At 34.4% G+C, this 13,100-nt stretch overlaps 1 protein-coding gene across 1 annotated transcript in view; it reads right to left on the bottom strand.

The window, feature by feature from the left end:
* Nucleotides 1-193: 193 nt before the first annotated feature.
* The window catches only part of LOC144433366 (uncharacterized), a 42,661-nt gene continuing 29,754 nt past the window's right edge, over nucleotides 194-13,100 (bottom strand). Inside the window, exons 5-14 of the mRNA XM_078121671.1 lie at nucleotides 10,709-10,900; nucleotides 9,346-9,541; nucleotides 8,254-8,429; nucleotides 7,452-7,689; nucleotides 5,681-5,989; nucleotides 5,072-5,215; nucleotides 4,380-4,664; nucleotides 3,863-4,097; nucleotides 3,201-3,385; nucleotides 194-2,811 (exon numbers count right to left, since the gene is read on the bottom strand). Of these exons, the coding sequence (XP_077977797.1) occupies nucleotides 2,705-2,811; nucleotides 3,201-3,385; nucleotides 3,863-4,097; nucleotides 4,380-4,664; nucleotides 5,072-5,215; nucleotides 5,681-5,989; nucleotides 7,452-7,689; nucleotides 8,254-8,429; nucleotides 9,346-9,541; nucleotides 10,709-10,900 (2,067 nt within the window). The 3' untranslated portion in view covers nucleotides 194-2,704. The remainder of the gene's footprint in view (nucleotides 2,812-3,200; nucleotides 3,386-3,862; nucleotides 4,098-4,379; nucleotides 4,665-5,071; nucleotides 5,216-5,680; nucleotides 5,990-7,451; nucleotides 7,690-8,253; nucleotides 8,430-9,345; nucleotides 9,542-10,708; nucleotides 10,901-13,100) is intronic.

The raw sequence follows: 13,100 nt of genomic DNA, 5'->3' as shown, positions 1-13,100 counted from the left end.
TTTCTCCCTACAAACACTGTCATCTTTATAAGACAAACAAAACAAAACAAATTGACACAGCTAAAATATTATGAATGATCCAAGTTGAAATTTTATTGTCTTTTCCTTACATTTACTTTAGAAATTTACCAGTGAAAAATAAAAATAAAGTGAAAAGCTTCATTTGAAATATTATATCTTATATTACATTCTATATTACATTGGATACTAACAAAACTTTACAAAGTATGGTATTACTGCTGCATACAAAACACACAATATTATTAGAACACAATGTGAATCTATCAAAGACAATCTAACGTGTACAAACATTAAATCTGTTTATGTTCTCCATTAGTTTGAAATCAACATTCTTATAAATATATGTCTACATTTTGTGTACTATAAACAAAACAAACAACACTGTAAACATCAAAATAACGAAAAAACAAATTAACTCTTATCAGATAGATTACTTCTAGGTCGTTGTACTGGGAGTAACTATAGCAACTGTGCAAGATTTAAATAGCGCAATGTTGAACTTCTTTCAAGCTTCTTGTATTCTTGTGTGTTATTTAGAAAGCACACAGCAATCAAAGACAACATCATGGGTTGTGAAACCACACACCCTTGCTTGAATGGATACTTGAAACATTCAATGTGCTGTGAAACAGCGCCCTCTAGTGACATGCAATGACCTATGGACTAGCCCCCTTTAGTGATAAATAGTAACAATCTACTATTTGAAGGCTATCAAGGCCCATTTTCAAGTTCATAATCACATGTTAAGCTGTGGTAGGTAGTCACTAGACAGCTAAATCAATAGAGGGCACTATTCATTTGTACAGTTTGTTGATCAATAACTCATGAAATGGACATAGCACAGAACAAATCCATTCCTGTCTTTGATTGGTATTCCCTTCTGTCCCGTTCCTAAATATGAATAATAAACAATATTGGCGACAAACGAAGTAAATTTTAACAGCAACTTTGCACTACAAATTATGTATACATACACAGCAAAACACAGTAAAATAAAATAATACACACATTGAAATATACACAAACAGTTAGAAAGGAAAGTCATAAAATTTATATATTGCTAAATTTTCACATCAGAACATATTGTAACATAATGTTACTGATTATAATAATCACATAAATAATATATCTAACACAAGATATGAGGGCAATTGAGTATGGTTTCTTTAGTTAAGTATTGTTGGCATTTAGACTGACTAAGTGATTGTGTGGAAATACTCTACCACAGGGTAGTCTAGCTATTACATCCTTGGGCTAACCTAACTTTAAAAGTGACCAATAGTCACCACTGACGGCGATAGGCAGACAGAGGTACTCATCACCACTAGGCTTTATTTGGCAACACTCAAAGTGCAGATCCAAGAACCAAGATCTTATTCTTATGGCAAGACTACCAGAGGTATTTGTTTGAATGCAAAAAAACACATGGGAAAAACTGGATAAAGGGTGATTTTCATTCTTTCTGTTGGAAACCTTAATACTGGACAAGTCATTGTGGATGTATATTTATACATTTCTCAGTAGATTAAAAAGATGTTTCCTGAATATCTGTATTTCCATATATTTGGAACAATATTATCAAGTAAAAAAACCCAGTAACGTACAAGTTATAAGAACTGTTATCATCATAATATATATAAATAAAGTTCTTCCTGAATTGAAACTATCTTTTCCAACTTTCACCGAGGATATCTTTTTCTAAAAAAAGTTAGAACTCAGTCAATTGCTGATGATGTCCTCTGACACACTAGAAAGTTGATTAATAGAAAATGGCTGCCAGCTGTGATAAAATGGACTATGTGAATTGACCAACAAATATTCAAAAATATGCTTTAGTAACTGACGAAGAAAGAACAGTGATAGTTTTAGAAACACAAAATCCATGAAAAGTACAAACTCTGTAGACTTGTATACACCCTAGAAATATCTGTGAGTTGTGAAAAATACACAACTTTTAAGAAAACCTTCACACTCAATTTCCTCAAAGCAAAACTACACATGGTATAAAAATGTTCCATCATTTTATACAATTACACCAGTTAATCATTTATAAATAGTTTTTTTTTACATACAATTAATTTTCATTCCTTATGAAATATACAAAACTTATTCACATAGTACTAAAATCCCGGATAAGTGTTATTTCAAAATTCCTCTACAGAGTTTTGGCATTTTAAAGTATGTGATAACCATTAATTCATTACTGACTTAAGAGAATTTGTAAACAATCAAAGTATGTCAGATTATATTAGAAATCTTGCAAGTTTTTATGTATTTACATTTCATGTTATTAGTACAACCCATAACACCAAAGTAAAGCGTTTTCTGTATGTACCGCAATCGTTTATAGCATCCATATCAAGTGTAAAATATACTGTTTCATTTGCTAATCGACCACATGCTCGGCTTGTAGATAAATCAATTGAAACAGTATACTTTTACACTTGATATGAAGGCTATAAACAAGTTTGCACATAGAGTGCTTTACTTCAGTGTTACTCATTGTATTTGTCTGTGATTATTGCAATATAAAGAGTTTTGAAACAAACCTGTTCACCCTATCCATTGAATGGTATAGCCCTATCTGCTGCATGATTGTGGGTGAATCCATTTCACAAGGGGTGAATAGGTGTTTCTTTGATGTGTTTTTTTTTTTACCTTTCCCTTATCACTAGATTAAATCCTAGTGTCCCCAAACCATGATAACTTTCCTAAAGCTTACAAATACTCCTTTGTTTGGTCTACATTTGAAGAATCTCTGATCATTGAAAATACCGTCATGTTTACCATCTGAAAAAATAAAGTCGAGGGGAAAAGAAATTCAGAACATTACAACATGAAAGATGATGTACTGCTGTCAATTCCAGGACATACTAAGCCATACATACTATGTTCCGATATGAAAGTATGAGCCAGCGAAATTAGCTGGACATTTATTAACTTAGGCCAAACAGAGTCAAACATAGTGTAGATCCATTTTAGACTCTTCCCCTCATAAAAAACAAAGAAATCTCAGTTTAGACCAAGGGGCATGAAAGCACATCCCAAATGGCAGAACATACACATAGAGCCAATTATGGGGAGTTCCCCACCCCAACCCCCACCCTTCCCATTGCAACTACACAAAATCTCATGTTCCTTTGCACCTTGTTGTGCTGAGTTTAGAATACACATCTTACCTTCATACTCTAGTTCCACACCTAGGTAAGTATCATTCCTTCCCGGTAAGTATCCGTTATATTTGACTATTCCTTTACTAATTTTACCACCTGGTCTGGAAAATTTGACCATGTCACCAATGTTGACATCAGCTGGTGTACGGGGAGCAAATGGACGTGCAGGAAAGTTGAAATTATATGGTTCTCTGCACATGAAAAAGACAACAGAAAGACAAGGTTACAGGTATTAGTCACATTTTCAGGTGAAATGTGCATTGGGGACGAATTACACAGAAATTCAAAATTCTTAAAATCTCTCCAAACTTTGCCATGTGGTAGTTTACTTCTGGTCCTTTTGAAATAATGAAAGAAATTCTGGGGTCCACCATCTTGTTTTCAAGGAAATCGTCAATTTCATATTTTCCCATAGAGTTTAATAACACAGTATTTGGCAGCCATATTGGATTCTGAAACGGCTTCAATTTGTCTTTTTCTTGTGTTTTCTATTTTTAAGGAGCCTGTAAATAGGTCTTCCAATAAATAAATAAATAAAATAAATATATTTGGTAACATTAACTGATTAATTGATGGAGTATTCAGACAATCAGTCAGTCAGTCATGAAATCAATTACTGGTTTATTAGCTGATAATAATTAAACTATGTAATATTGTTGTCTACTTACGGCACAGTGTGTGCTAAAAGATCTCTATTATGTTGAGTTACGAGATGTTTTGGAGCCACACTTCTAAAACCTGCTGGTGGTGGAACCCGCGAGTCTGATGATGTTGGAGACGAACTTCTTTGGCGTAAATGTTGAGATTTTGATGCCCTAGTATCTATTGGGTCAAGTGTGAAGTCTTCAGTACGGAATGAATCAAGTGTCTGTACTGATGATGCCTTGGCTATTGGATGGAAATCTAGACAAAAAGAATGTAAAGAAAGTTTGGAATTACTGTATATGAATATTATTTACATCTATTTTTTGAGAGCGTGGTGAAAAACAATACTTCATGAGAAACATTCAAGAATTATAGAAATATACCAGTAGTAGATTTTAATTTTTGAAAGATGCCAGATTACACATGCTAATTTGATCCAATCACTGCCATTTCATTCTGGGTTGTTCACATTAATGTGCATCTATTTTACCATCTCTATACCTATCACTCTAATCTTGTCAACTTTCATAAATCTCTCACCTCCCCTGCTGGAGTGTCTGTCTGTTCCTTCACCAGATCTAGGTCTCCTGGTATTCCCTGACCCAGTTGTACGAATTCCAAATTCTTCTAGTTCATCTAAGAGAGATGACAGAGAACTACTACTGCTGAGTTGTCCGCTCTGATACCGCTGTTGTTGTTGTTGTTGATGTTGTTGTTGTTGTCGTGATCTTCGACTTGACAGTCTACCATTAATTGGTGGCTTCTCCTCCAGTCCACTGGTACTGTAATCTTCTAAGTCACTATAGTTCAGAGATTTCCTTGTTCCTGTAAAAAGTTTGGAAATGAAAACAACGGATTCCCGCATTACTACACATTCAAAATATGATCAAATAATTCAACTACTCAAATTAAACACACCCAGTGCTGACCAGTGAACACTTGAATGTTGTGTTGAACTAGGAACTAATTTGAATATCATTATGGCAACCTGTATCACACAGTGTACTAAAATCAGAATTCAAAGAGATTGAGTTTTATTTCCTTTTATTTCATCAAAACTGCAAAATTTTGTTTACAAGGTACTACTTACCATCTATAATTTAAAATAGTGATCACAGTGGTCATCTTTGAAAATTCACATAACATTGTCACCACAAATTACATGATTATGTTTTGAAGAAATCACAGCCCAGGCTATTAACACACAATATTGATAAGCTACAGAAATATACCTTTACTATTGCCTCTTCTGTTTCGTACCAATTCTTTATCTATCTGTGCTGTCAATGAATCTACAGCACCAAAATCTTCATGTGTTCTCTCTTCATGCCAACCTGCTGTTAACACTGCAGTGGAGTCGGAACCTGGAGAATCTTCTGATACAAATGAAATGACATGTCATGAAAAGTATTAGTGTTACTATTATATATTTGTCTATCTTATTCTACTTTTTTATATTTATACCATGCATGAGCCAAGTTTAACAAAAAATATGAAATATATATCTGGTCGTTCTACATCACGACAATGCACACCTATGTCACAATAACGTGTGTCTATGTCACTGGTTCTGTTGTGTTCGAAATATGAGTCAAAACGTTCAAAATTGCCATTACTTTCCCTGATTTTCTTTGATATTACTAGTGCTGGTATAATTATGTTATTCTCCAACATTTTTCTTCATTCAGTCTGAAAATACTTTGACTTCATAGTGACATAGACCCCTTAGGTCATTCATATTTTCCTTGGCTGAATGAAGAAAAATATCAGGGAAACAAAATCTACCATCAAGAACTATAAAATTACAAACTGAGAAGCTTCAAGTTTACTGTAAAACTCACCTTCCCAAGCTGGGTACCTTTGTAGTGGTGAAGTAGAGGATGCACTCATGCTCTTGGATACTCTGGGGGGTGATGGAGAATACTTGGAAGGGAGAAGTGATCCACTATGTGACGTCCTTCCCTCTGGAGGAGTATAGTATTTGCTTCGTTCTGGGTTGGATGTAGACAGTGTAGGTGAATAGCCTTTAGGTGGAGGTGATGATGTGGTTATAATAGTCAGTTGATCTTTCAAAGCACGGATTTCATCCATAGCTTCTTGTTTTTCTTTCCTGTATCTTTCTAATCTACCATACAGTTCTTCTCTTTCTCCTAAAAAAAAAATTTGTTCTTGTTATTTTTGAACTTTTTGATTAAATTTGGCTAGTAACTTTTCTTTTATGTGTTAGAATACATTCACACTGGCTATACATGTATACAGTAGAATCAAGTACTCATACACTAAGTGGCACTACATCACAAAATCTTAATTTGAAAATATGTAAAAAATTATACTTCACAACAGCAATTGGAATAGTATTTTCCGATGCAGACACAGGTGATGGTATTTTGTGAATATTCGTAAATACCTAATAACATCATTATTTTGTATTGTGACCATTCTTGAATTGAATATTAGCCCACAAGTGACTGTGGTTTAGACCATCCTTGAATAGAATATTAGCTCACAAGTGACTGTGGTTTAATAGGCCATCCTTGAATAGAATATTAGCTCACAAGTGACTGTGGTTAGGAAGAACATGATTCAGACTTTTCAATGAACTGAACATTAAGTTACACAAGAGAAGTCATACAGAGAAAGAGAAAGTTTAAAACAACTTGTTTTTCTGCCAATGAAATGAGAGAATGTGTCGTACGTTATGGATAGTTTTCTGAATTTCTCATTGCTGCAGTAACGCTGTGACAGTGTTCATATTGAGAACCTAAATCTGTCTATTGCGCATGTCTTTTAACCTTTCACCCTGTATGCGCAGTGAGTTCTTACATTTGTCTTAGAGATGTCATGGACGTTGGCGTGTGTTTGTTGGCAACTATCCCAATAAGTCAAAGGGCAATGAGGAAAATAGATTTGTCACCGTAAACAAAAGAAACTACAGAGATTATAAGTCTGTGTACAATCCTACTACATCCACGTCTCAACTAAGTTAGATTAAATTTGTATAATAAGGTCAGGATATAAAACAACAGAAAATAGTGGTATTCTTTACTGGTTACATAATCATAGTAAACAAGTTTGACTGTTCATTCGTTGTCAAGATAAATTCCTTGGAACCCTTCCATGCCTTTACAGCTTTCAATATCACTCACGTAGCATCCATAGAACCTCCATGGTCTTTACAGCAACTTTCAGTTCAGACCACACTCCAAAGACAACCAAGTTACCACTTCTACACCATACAGGCGAAGCACTCACTCCATACAACATTCACTCCGTACAACATACACCAACCAAACATACACATTCCTCCAATAATACCAATCACATATGCCCTCAGTGTCCACTTTTCATATGTAACAACACAGACATGTCCACTTTCATGTTACAAAATACACACACACACACACACACACACACACACACACACACGTGCACACACAACACACAACACACACACACACACACACACACACACACACACACACACACACACACACACACACACAAAAAAAAAACTGAATCGGTAATTGTTGCAACAAGAGCATGTGACTAGAAGATAAACTACTGCAATGCTATCAAGTCCAACCATTATTTCATTCCAAATTTTGTACTTACTTGGTCCAACGTCATTGAGTCTGAGATTTTCCCTTGTCAAAGTGGAAGTTTCATGATCGGCACGTTTTTGATGTCTCTGCAAGTCTTTAATGTCATCTTTAAGTCTTACATTTTCATCTGTCAAACAAAGATGTTCTTCTTTCAGTTTGCGTAAATCATGCTGTAACTCTGTCACTTCATCCTGTATGTTACTACCACTGCCACTGCTACGATACTGTTTTTCTCTCAGTCTGTCAATCTGTATATCATAAAACATACATTAATCAAAAGCACTGATTGGCTATAAACAATCATGTGGTAGTCACATGGTCTAAATAAGTGATAGCTTTTCATGCAGTTCTGTAATTTTAGTACATCAATCTACAGCACTGATTGGCTACGTATGATCATGTGGATATCACTTGGTCTAAATGAAGCCATAAGCTTTTCATGCTGTTCCCTGCAATGTTTACAAGAATTTACATCAATCGATACAGCTGTTGACTGGCTACGTATGATCACATGGATGTCACATGGTCTAAATGAACTGATAGTATAGCTGAGATCAACATATGTCATGTAAAATCTGAAATCACTCAAAATCAAGTGAATAAATGTGAACTTGATCATGTTTTTACATCCATATCCTGGTGCAAGTTTTTATTATCACCATTAGCACCTCAATCACTCAAATTTATTAGAACACATTAAGGAATTGCCAATCCAACTATCAAGGATACAGCATACCAGATATCCATACATTCATTCATTCATTTTATCATTCTCAATTTATTCAAACTCTCAAAAGTTATGTAATACTTACCTCTTGGTATAATTTCTTATGTTCACCACGGTAATCATCACCAGTTAGTTTAGTAGCTGTCTTCAAACTCTCATTTTCTTCACTAAGTTCTACAAGTTTCTTTTCTGCTCTAGATAATTCAGTAACGGCACACTCATTGGCTTCTTGTAGATCACTAAGTTGACTCTCTAGATCAGCTGTACATGAATATAATACACCATAATTTACATCTCAAAATATGAATCATCATTTTTAAATGTTGTATTTTTAAGGACTCCTCTAGTACAGTATTGATTGAACATTTTTCTATTACAATCATTAAGTTTGCAAACTTCTCAATCCCTCCTGTTTCTTCCCCTGGAATAATGAATTAGCTAAAAAGAGAGTGGGTTGTGGGTGGGTCCTTTTCCAAATATACCAATTACAAGTAATTACAATCTATCCTACTGGACTTGCTGTTGGCAACAATTTCATGTCCTATCCTGGACACTTCCTCAGGCCAACTGATGATCCTAATGACAGATGGTTGATGACACATGATGGCGTTGAACTGTTATGTGATGGTAATGAAAACATCAAGGCATTTTACTGACAACAGTGTTGTTTGTGCATGCCAAGTTATGACACTGTTATTCTTACACACAGAGGACTTCACAGTAACAATTTCTAAGTATACCAAGTTTATATCAGCATCACTTTTTTCTGTCTTTCAGAGGATAACAAGTTTTCAATCAAACCATGTCATCGGTATAATTTTTTTTTGTCTTTCAGAGAATCCAGAAATGACAACTTGCAACTAAACCTGGTTATCATTTTCACTTTTTTTCTGTCTTTCAGAGGACCTCACAAATTTTCAATCAAACCAGATTATTGGTATCAATTTTTTTGTCTTTCTGAGAATCATGAAATGAAAACTTTCAGCTAAACCTGGTAATTGCCATTACTTTCCCCAACTTTTCTTCGATATTATTGGTGGTGGTATTTCTCCAATATTTTTCTTCATTCAGCCGGAAAATATGAGCAACTCGTAGTGACAAAGACCCCTTACATCACTCATATTTTCCTTAGATAAACAAAGACAAATATTGGAGAATGTCATCTAAATTTACTCACTTATCCTCCTTTGAAGAACTCCTGGGTTATTAGGATTGAATTCCAGACTTCCTGGTTCTTGTTCATCGACATTAGATTTCTGATCTTCAGCTGCCTCCCGTCGTCTCTGGCTTTCCTCAAGTTCTCGTTTTAGCTGAATAACTTCTGTGATAAGGTTTTCTTTTTCCCTGAGTAGTTCATCAAACCTTCTGTCTTGCTGTATTATCATTGTTTTGAAAGTAATCAGACATTTATACATTAGAACCTGTTCAAATGTAATATGTTGTCTGAATTCTTCCTATGCTAAAATTAAGCAATAAACCACCCCTGGGGATGGTATACCAAGAGGTTTTGACCAGTGAACGAAATATATACACGAGCGATAGGGAGTGCATATATTGAGTTCACTGGTCAAAACCGAGTGGTATACCATTCCCAGGGGGTGGTTTATCACTATTATATTATACCAGTATATTGAAAATATCGGAAACAAGATAAGACGCAACATTTTCTGGTTTCATTTGCAAGGACTACAACGTTCTAGACGAACAGTGAACATCAAAATTTGGATACGTGCCAACTGTGCATTATTGCTCATTTTAGACGTGCTAGTTCGATGTCTAGACCAATCAGATCTCTCGATTTGCGCCATCAATATACTGGTATAATATAATAGACTATACTGGTAGATCTATTGACTGTAAAATATGTTGTGTTGTTCAGCCTTATCAGGCTTCTTAAGTGACTGACAGCATGGCACAAATGTCTATATCTTACAGACTAGTAGATCTAACATGATTTCTCTTAAAGTCATAATTTACTTCGTAAAATACTATATTTGGCAGAGGGCGGTATAAAATACTACCAAAATCTACCTGAGTTCCCAGCTAGCATGCTCTCTTTATCTGGGTTCCTCATCAAAATTATGGCTCAAGATATAGGAAAACTGTCTTAATTACTTTTACCAGATTTTCCCCTACATGTTATTAATGTTCCCAAAACCTTTAAGCAAAAACTGAACATGTACTATGTATGTTTTAATACCAGGTACAGTCCTGTTTAATAAATTTTGTGTTGAGGTGTATCAACTGACATGAAATATCTATATTCTATATATTTATCATTGTGTATCATCTGACTTCCTCCGGTAGATTGGCAGTCACGATCCTCCACTTTTGTCAGTTCTGTTCTGTTCTTCTGTTACTTACACTTAACAGTTACTGCAATTCTCTTTTTTCAATTGGAACACTTGTGTAGATGGGCAAAAAATATCTTAATTTCAAAATTTGCTACAAAGTGCAACTTTACCACAGCAATACAGTCCCTACATATGAAGACTTCATGACACCTGGTCCCGACATATCAAGACTGTCTTTCAACTTACCTCCATCCTTGTCGTAACTGAGGCTGCAGACTCCTTGACAACGTGTTCCCTTTCCTCTAGTAATGTCTTATTAGTATTTTGGACTTCTTCTAGTTCTCTTTGTAACTTGGCAATCTCTAAATCTTTGTCTCCAAGACATCGTTTTAAGATGGATATCTGTTCCTGCAGATCTGTCATTTGTCTAGGATCATTCTGAAAATTGGTAGAAATGAAAAAAAAAAAAATTATTATGTAATTTATGAAGTCTGACAATTCTCTCAACTATATGAATTATAAATAAATGCAAAATATAAAGACAAAGATTAAATAAATAAATAAATAAATCTCACACACACACACACACACACACACACACACACACACATACACACACACACACACACACATATATTCACACATTTTAGAAAGAGTTGGTCATAAACAAAAGAAGGGCCATGTCTAATCTTTATGGCTATACTGATATAGATAAATTTAATATGAGAACCCAGTATTGAATCATGGGCCTTCAACTGAGGAATGCATAGATGACAATACATACTTCACTATAGTACTATTAGTAGTGAGGAATGCATAGATGACATTACATACTGACTATAGTACTATTAGTAGTGACATGTTTAACATAGTCTTGCATAGATTTTTTGTCAGCCAGCTGGCACTTACTGTAGGGCTTAAAATTAAATCTCAGAGAAAGGTATGGCCTTATTTATGATGCACAGAAGTACAGAGTTCAGTTCCACTTTCAGAATGTTATAAACCTTTAAGTACATGTAGACCTGATAAATAGTTGTATAAATGACAATATCATGGAACTTAAAGACTTTGATTTTGGACTTTGAAATATTGATACTTGATTTATAATAGCTTATAAACGAACAGACTAAATTCCTCTATATCACACAGGAAAATAAGACTGTGACATACATTCAATATTTTTCAGACTTTGTTTCAAAATTTCTTTTAGTCTACATTGTAACTTCAAATTGAGGTATTTTTGTCCTTTTTTAACTTGTGAGCCACTTGTGTATCAAAACTAGTATTCACATCACTGGAATATAGATAACGACTGTAACCAATAAAGATGGACACATGATTTCTGATGGGAAATACTGTAAACTTAGAAGTTGTCACTACAGACTTATTTTCGCTTATTTCGCTGGAAAACGAATTCACAAAAATAAATACATGTAGTGACTAAAATGCCTTCTTGTTGATGCAGGAATACAATGTACCATTCTGGTAATCAATAATAAATGGTCTTTGAGGACTAGCTGGATTCTAAAAATTCAGTATTCTAGATCTATGAAGTGACTAATACACATTCACTTTGTTCCATTATATTTTTTCTACATGTACTAACAATGTAATATCTACACAAATAATCTCCAATCGTCCTCCAGGCAAGGATTACTGATATATCATACTATTAAAATTGAAAGGAATCTCCTGACAACACCTAAGCCTGAGTACAGTACTCATTCTGTGATTCAGCTACTCTTTCACTATCATACTAGTAAGTGAATGTGATCAGTGAGTCTGATTTCCCGGAAAAGGTCTATAGTATTCTTATAGGATTGCTATAAGACCTATAATATTCCTATAGGATTCCTATAGGACTGATCATTCCTATAGGACTGTCCTAAAAGATTCCTTTAAGACTATCCTAATTCCTATAGGAATTGTAAAGTATTCCTTTAAGAAATGGGCCAAAATACTATAAGATCTTATAGGAATAATCTTTTATGAATGCTTTAGGAACTTTCAGTAAGGGTTGGCAGAACAACAACACTTTACAATTCTATGGCAACACCACACATAATCATTCTGATGTATACATTTGTAGTTAAAGATAGTCAGGCACAAACTAGGATATAATATTGAACCTAATGTGAAATACTGCATGCAAACTACTTTGTTATGGGCAATAACCAAGTAAAATCTACCTAAGTGAGCTTCCCTGTTATTTTACCAGGGTTCCCTACAAAAATTATGGTTTGATATATGGGAAACTCTGCCAGTTTTATCATATTCCCCCTTGGTTATCAGGTTTCCCCAACCTTAGCAAAAACACTGCTATCATTATATGATTGTTTGGATCCAGTCAAAACAACATGTACCGGTATCTACATTAAAGTGGCCATATGGGTGAGAATTTGGTATTTATTTTGAATTTTTATTTGATAAACAACTTCACTATGTTTTCATACTTGAAAAAACAATACGAACTAACATATACCAAGGCCATGTTCATAACTCAATACATTGCAAAAAGATGGCAAAAGTGTAAACAGTTTGTTATTGTACGTACAATAACAAACATTTTATACATTGTTTAATGTTTTGCAGTTTATTGAGTTATGAACATAGACTTGGTATATATGTTATTTCATAT

This window comes from Glandiceps talaboti, chromosome 3, assembly GCF_964340395.1.
Source record: "Glandiceps talaboti chromosome 3, keGlaTala1.1, whole genome shotgun sequence".
Classification (NCBI taxonomy): domain Eukaryota; kingdom Metazoa; phylum Hemichordata; class Enteropneusta; family Spengelidae; genus Glandiceps; species Glandiceps talaboti.
This window is presented reverse-complemented; position numbering and strand designations above follow the sequence as displayed.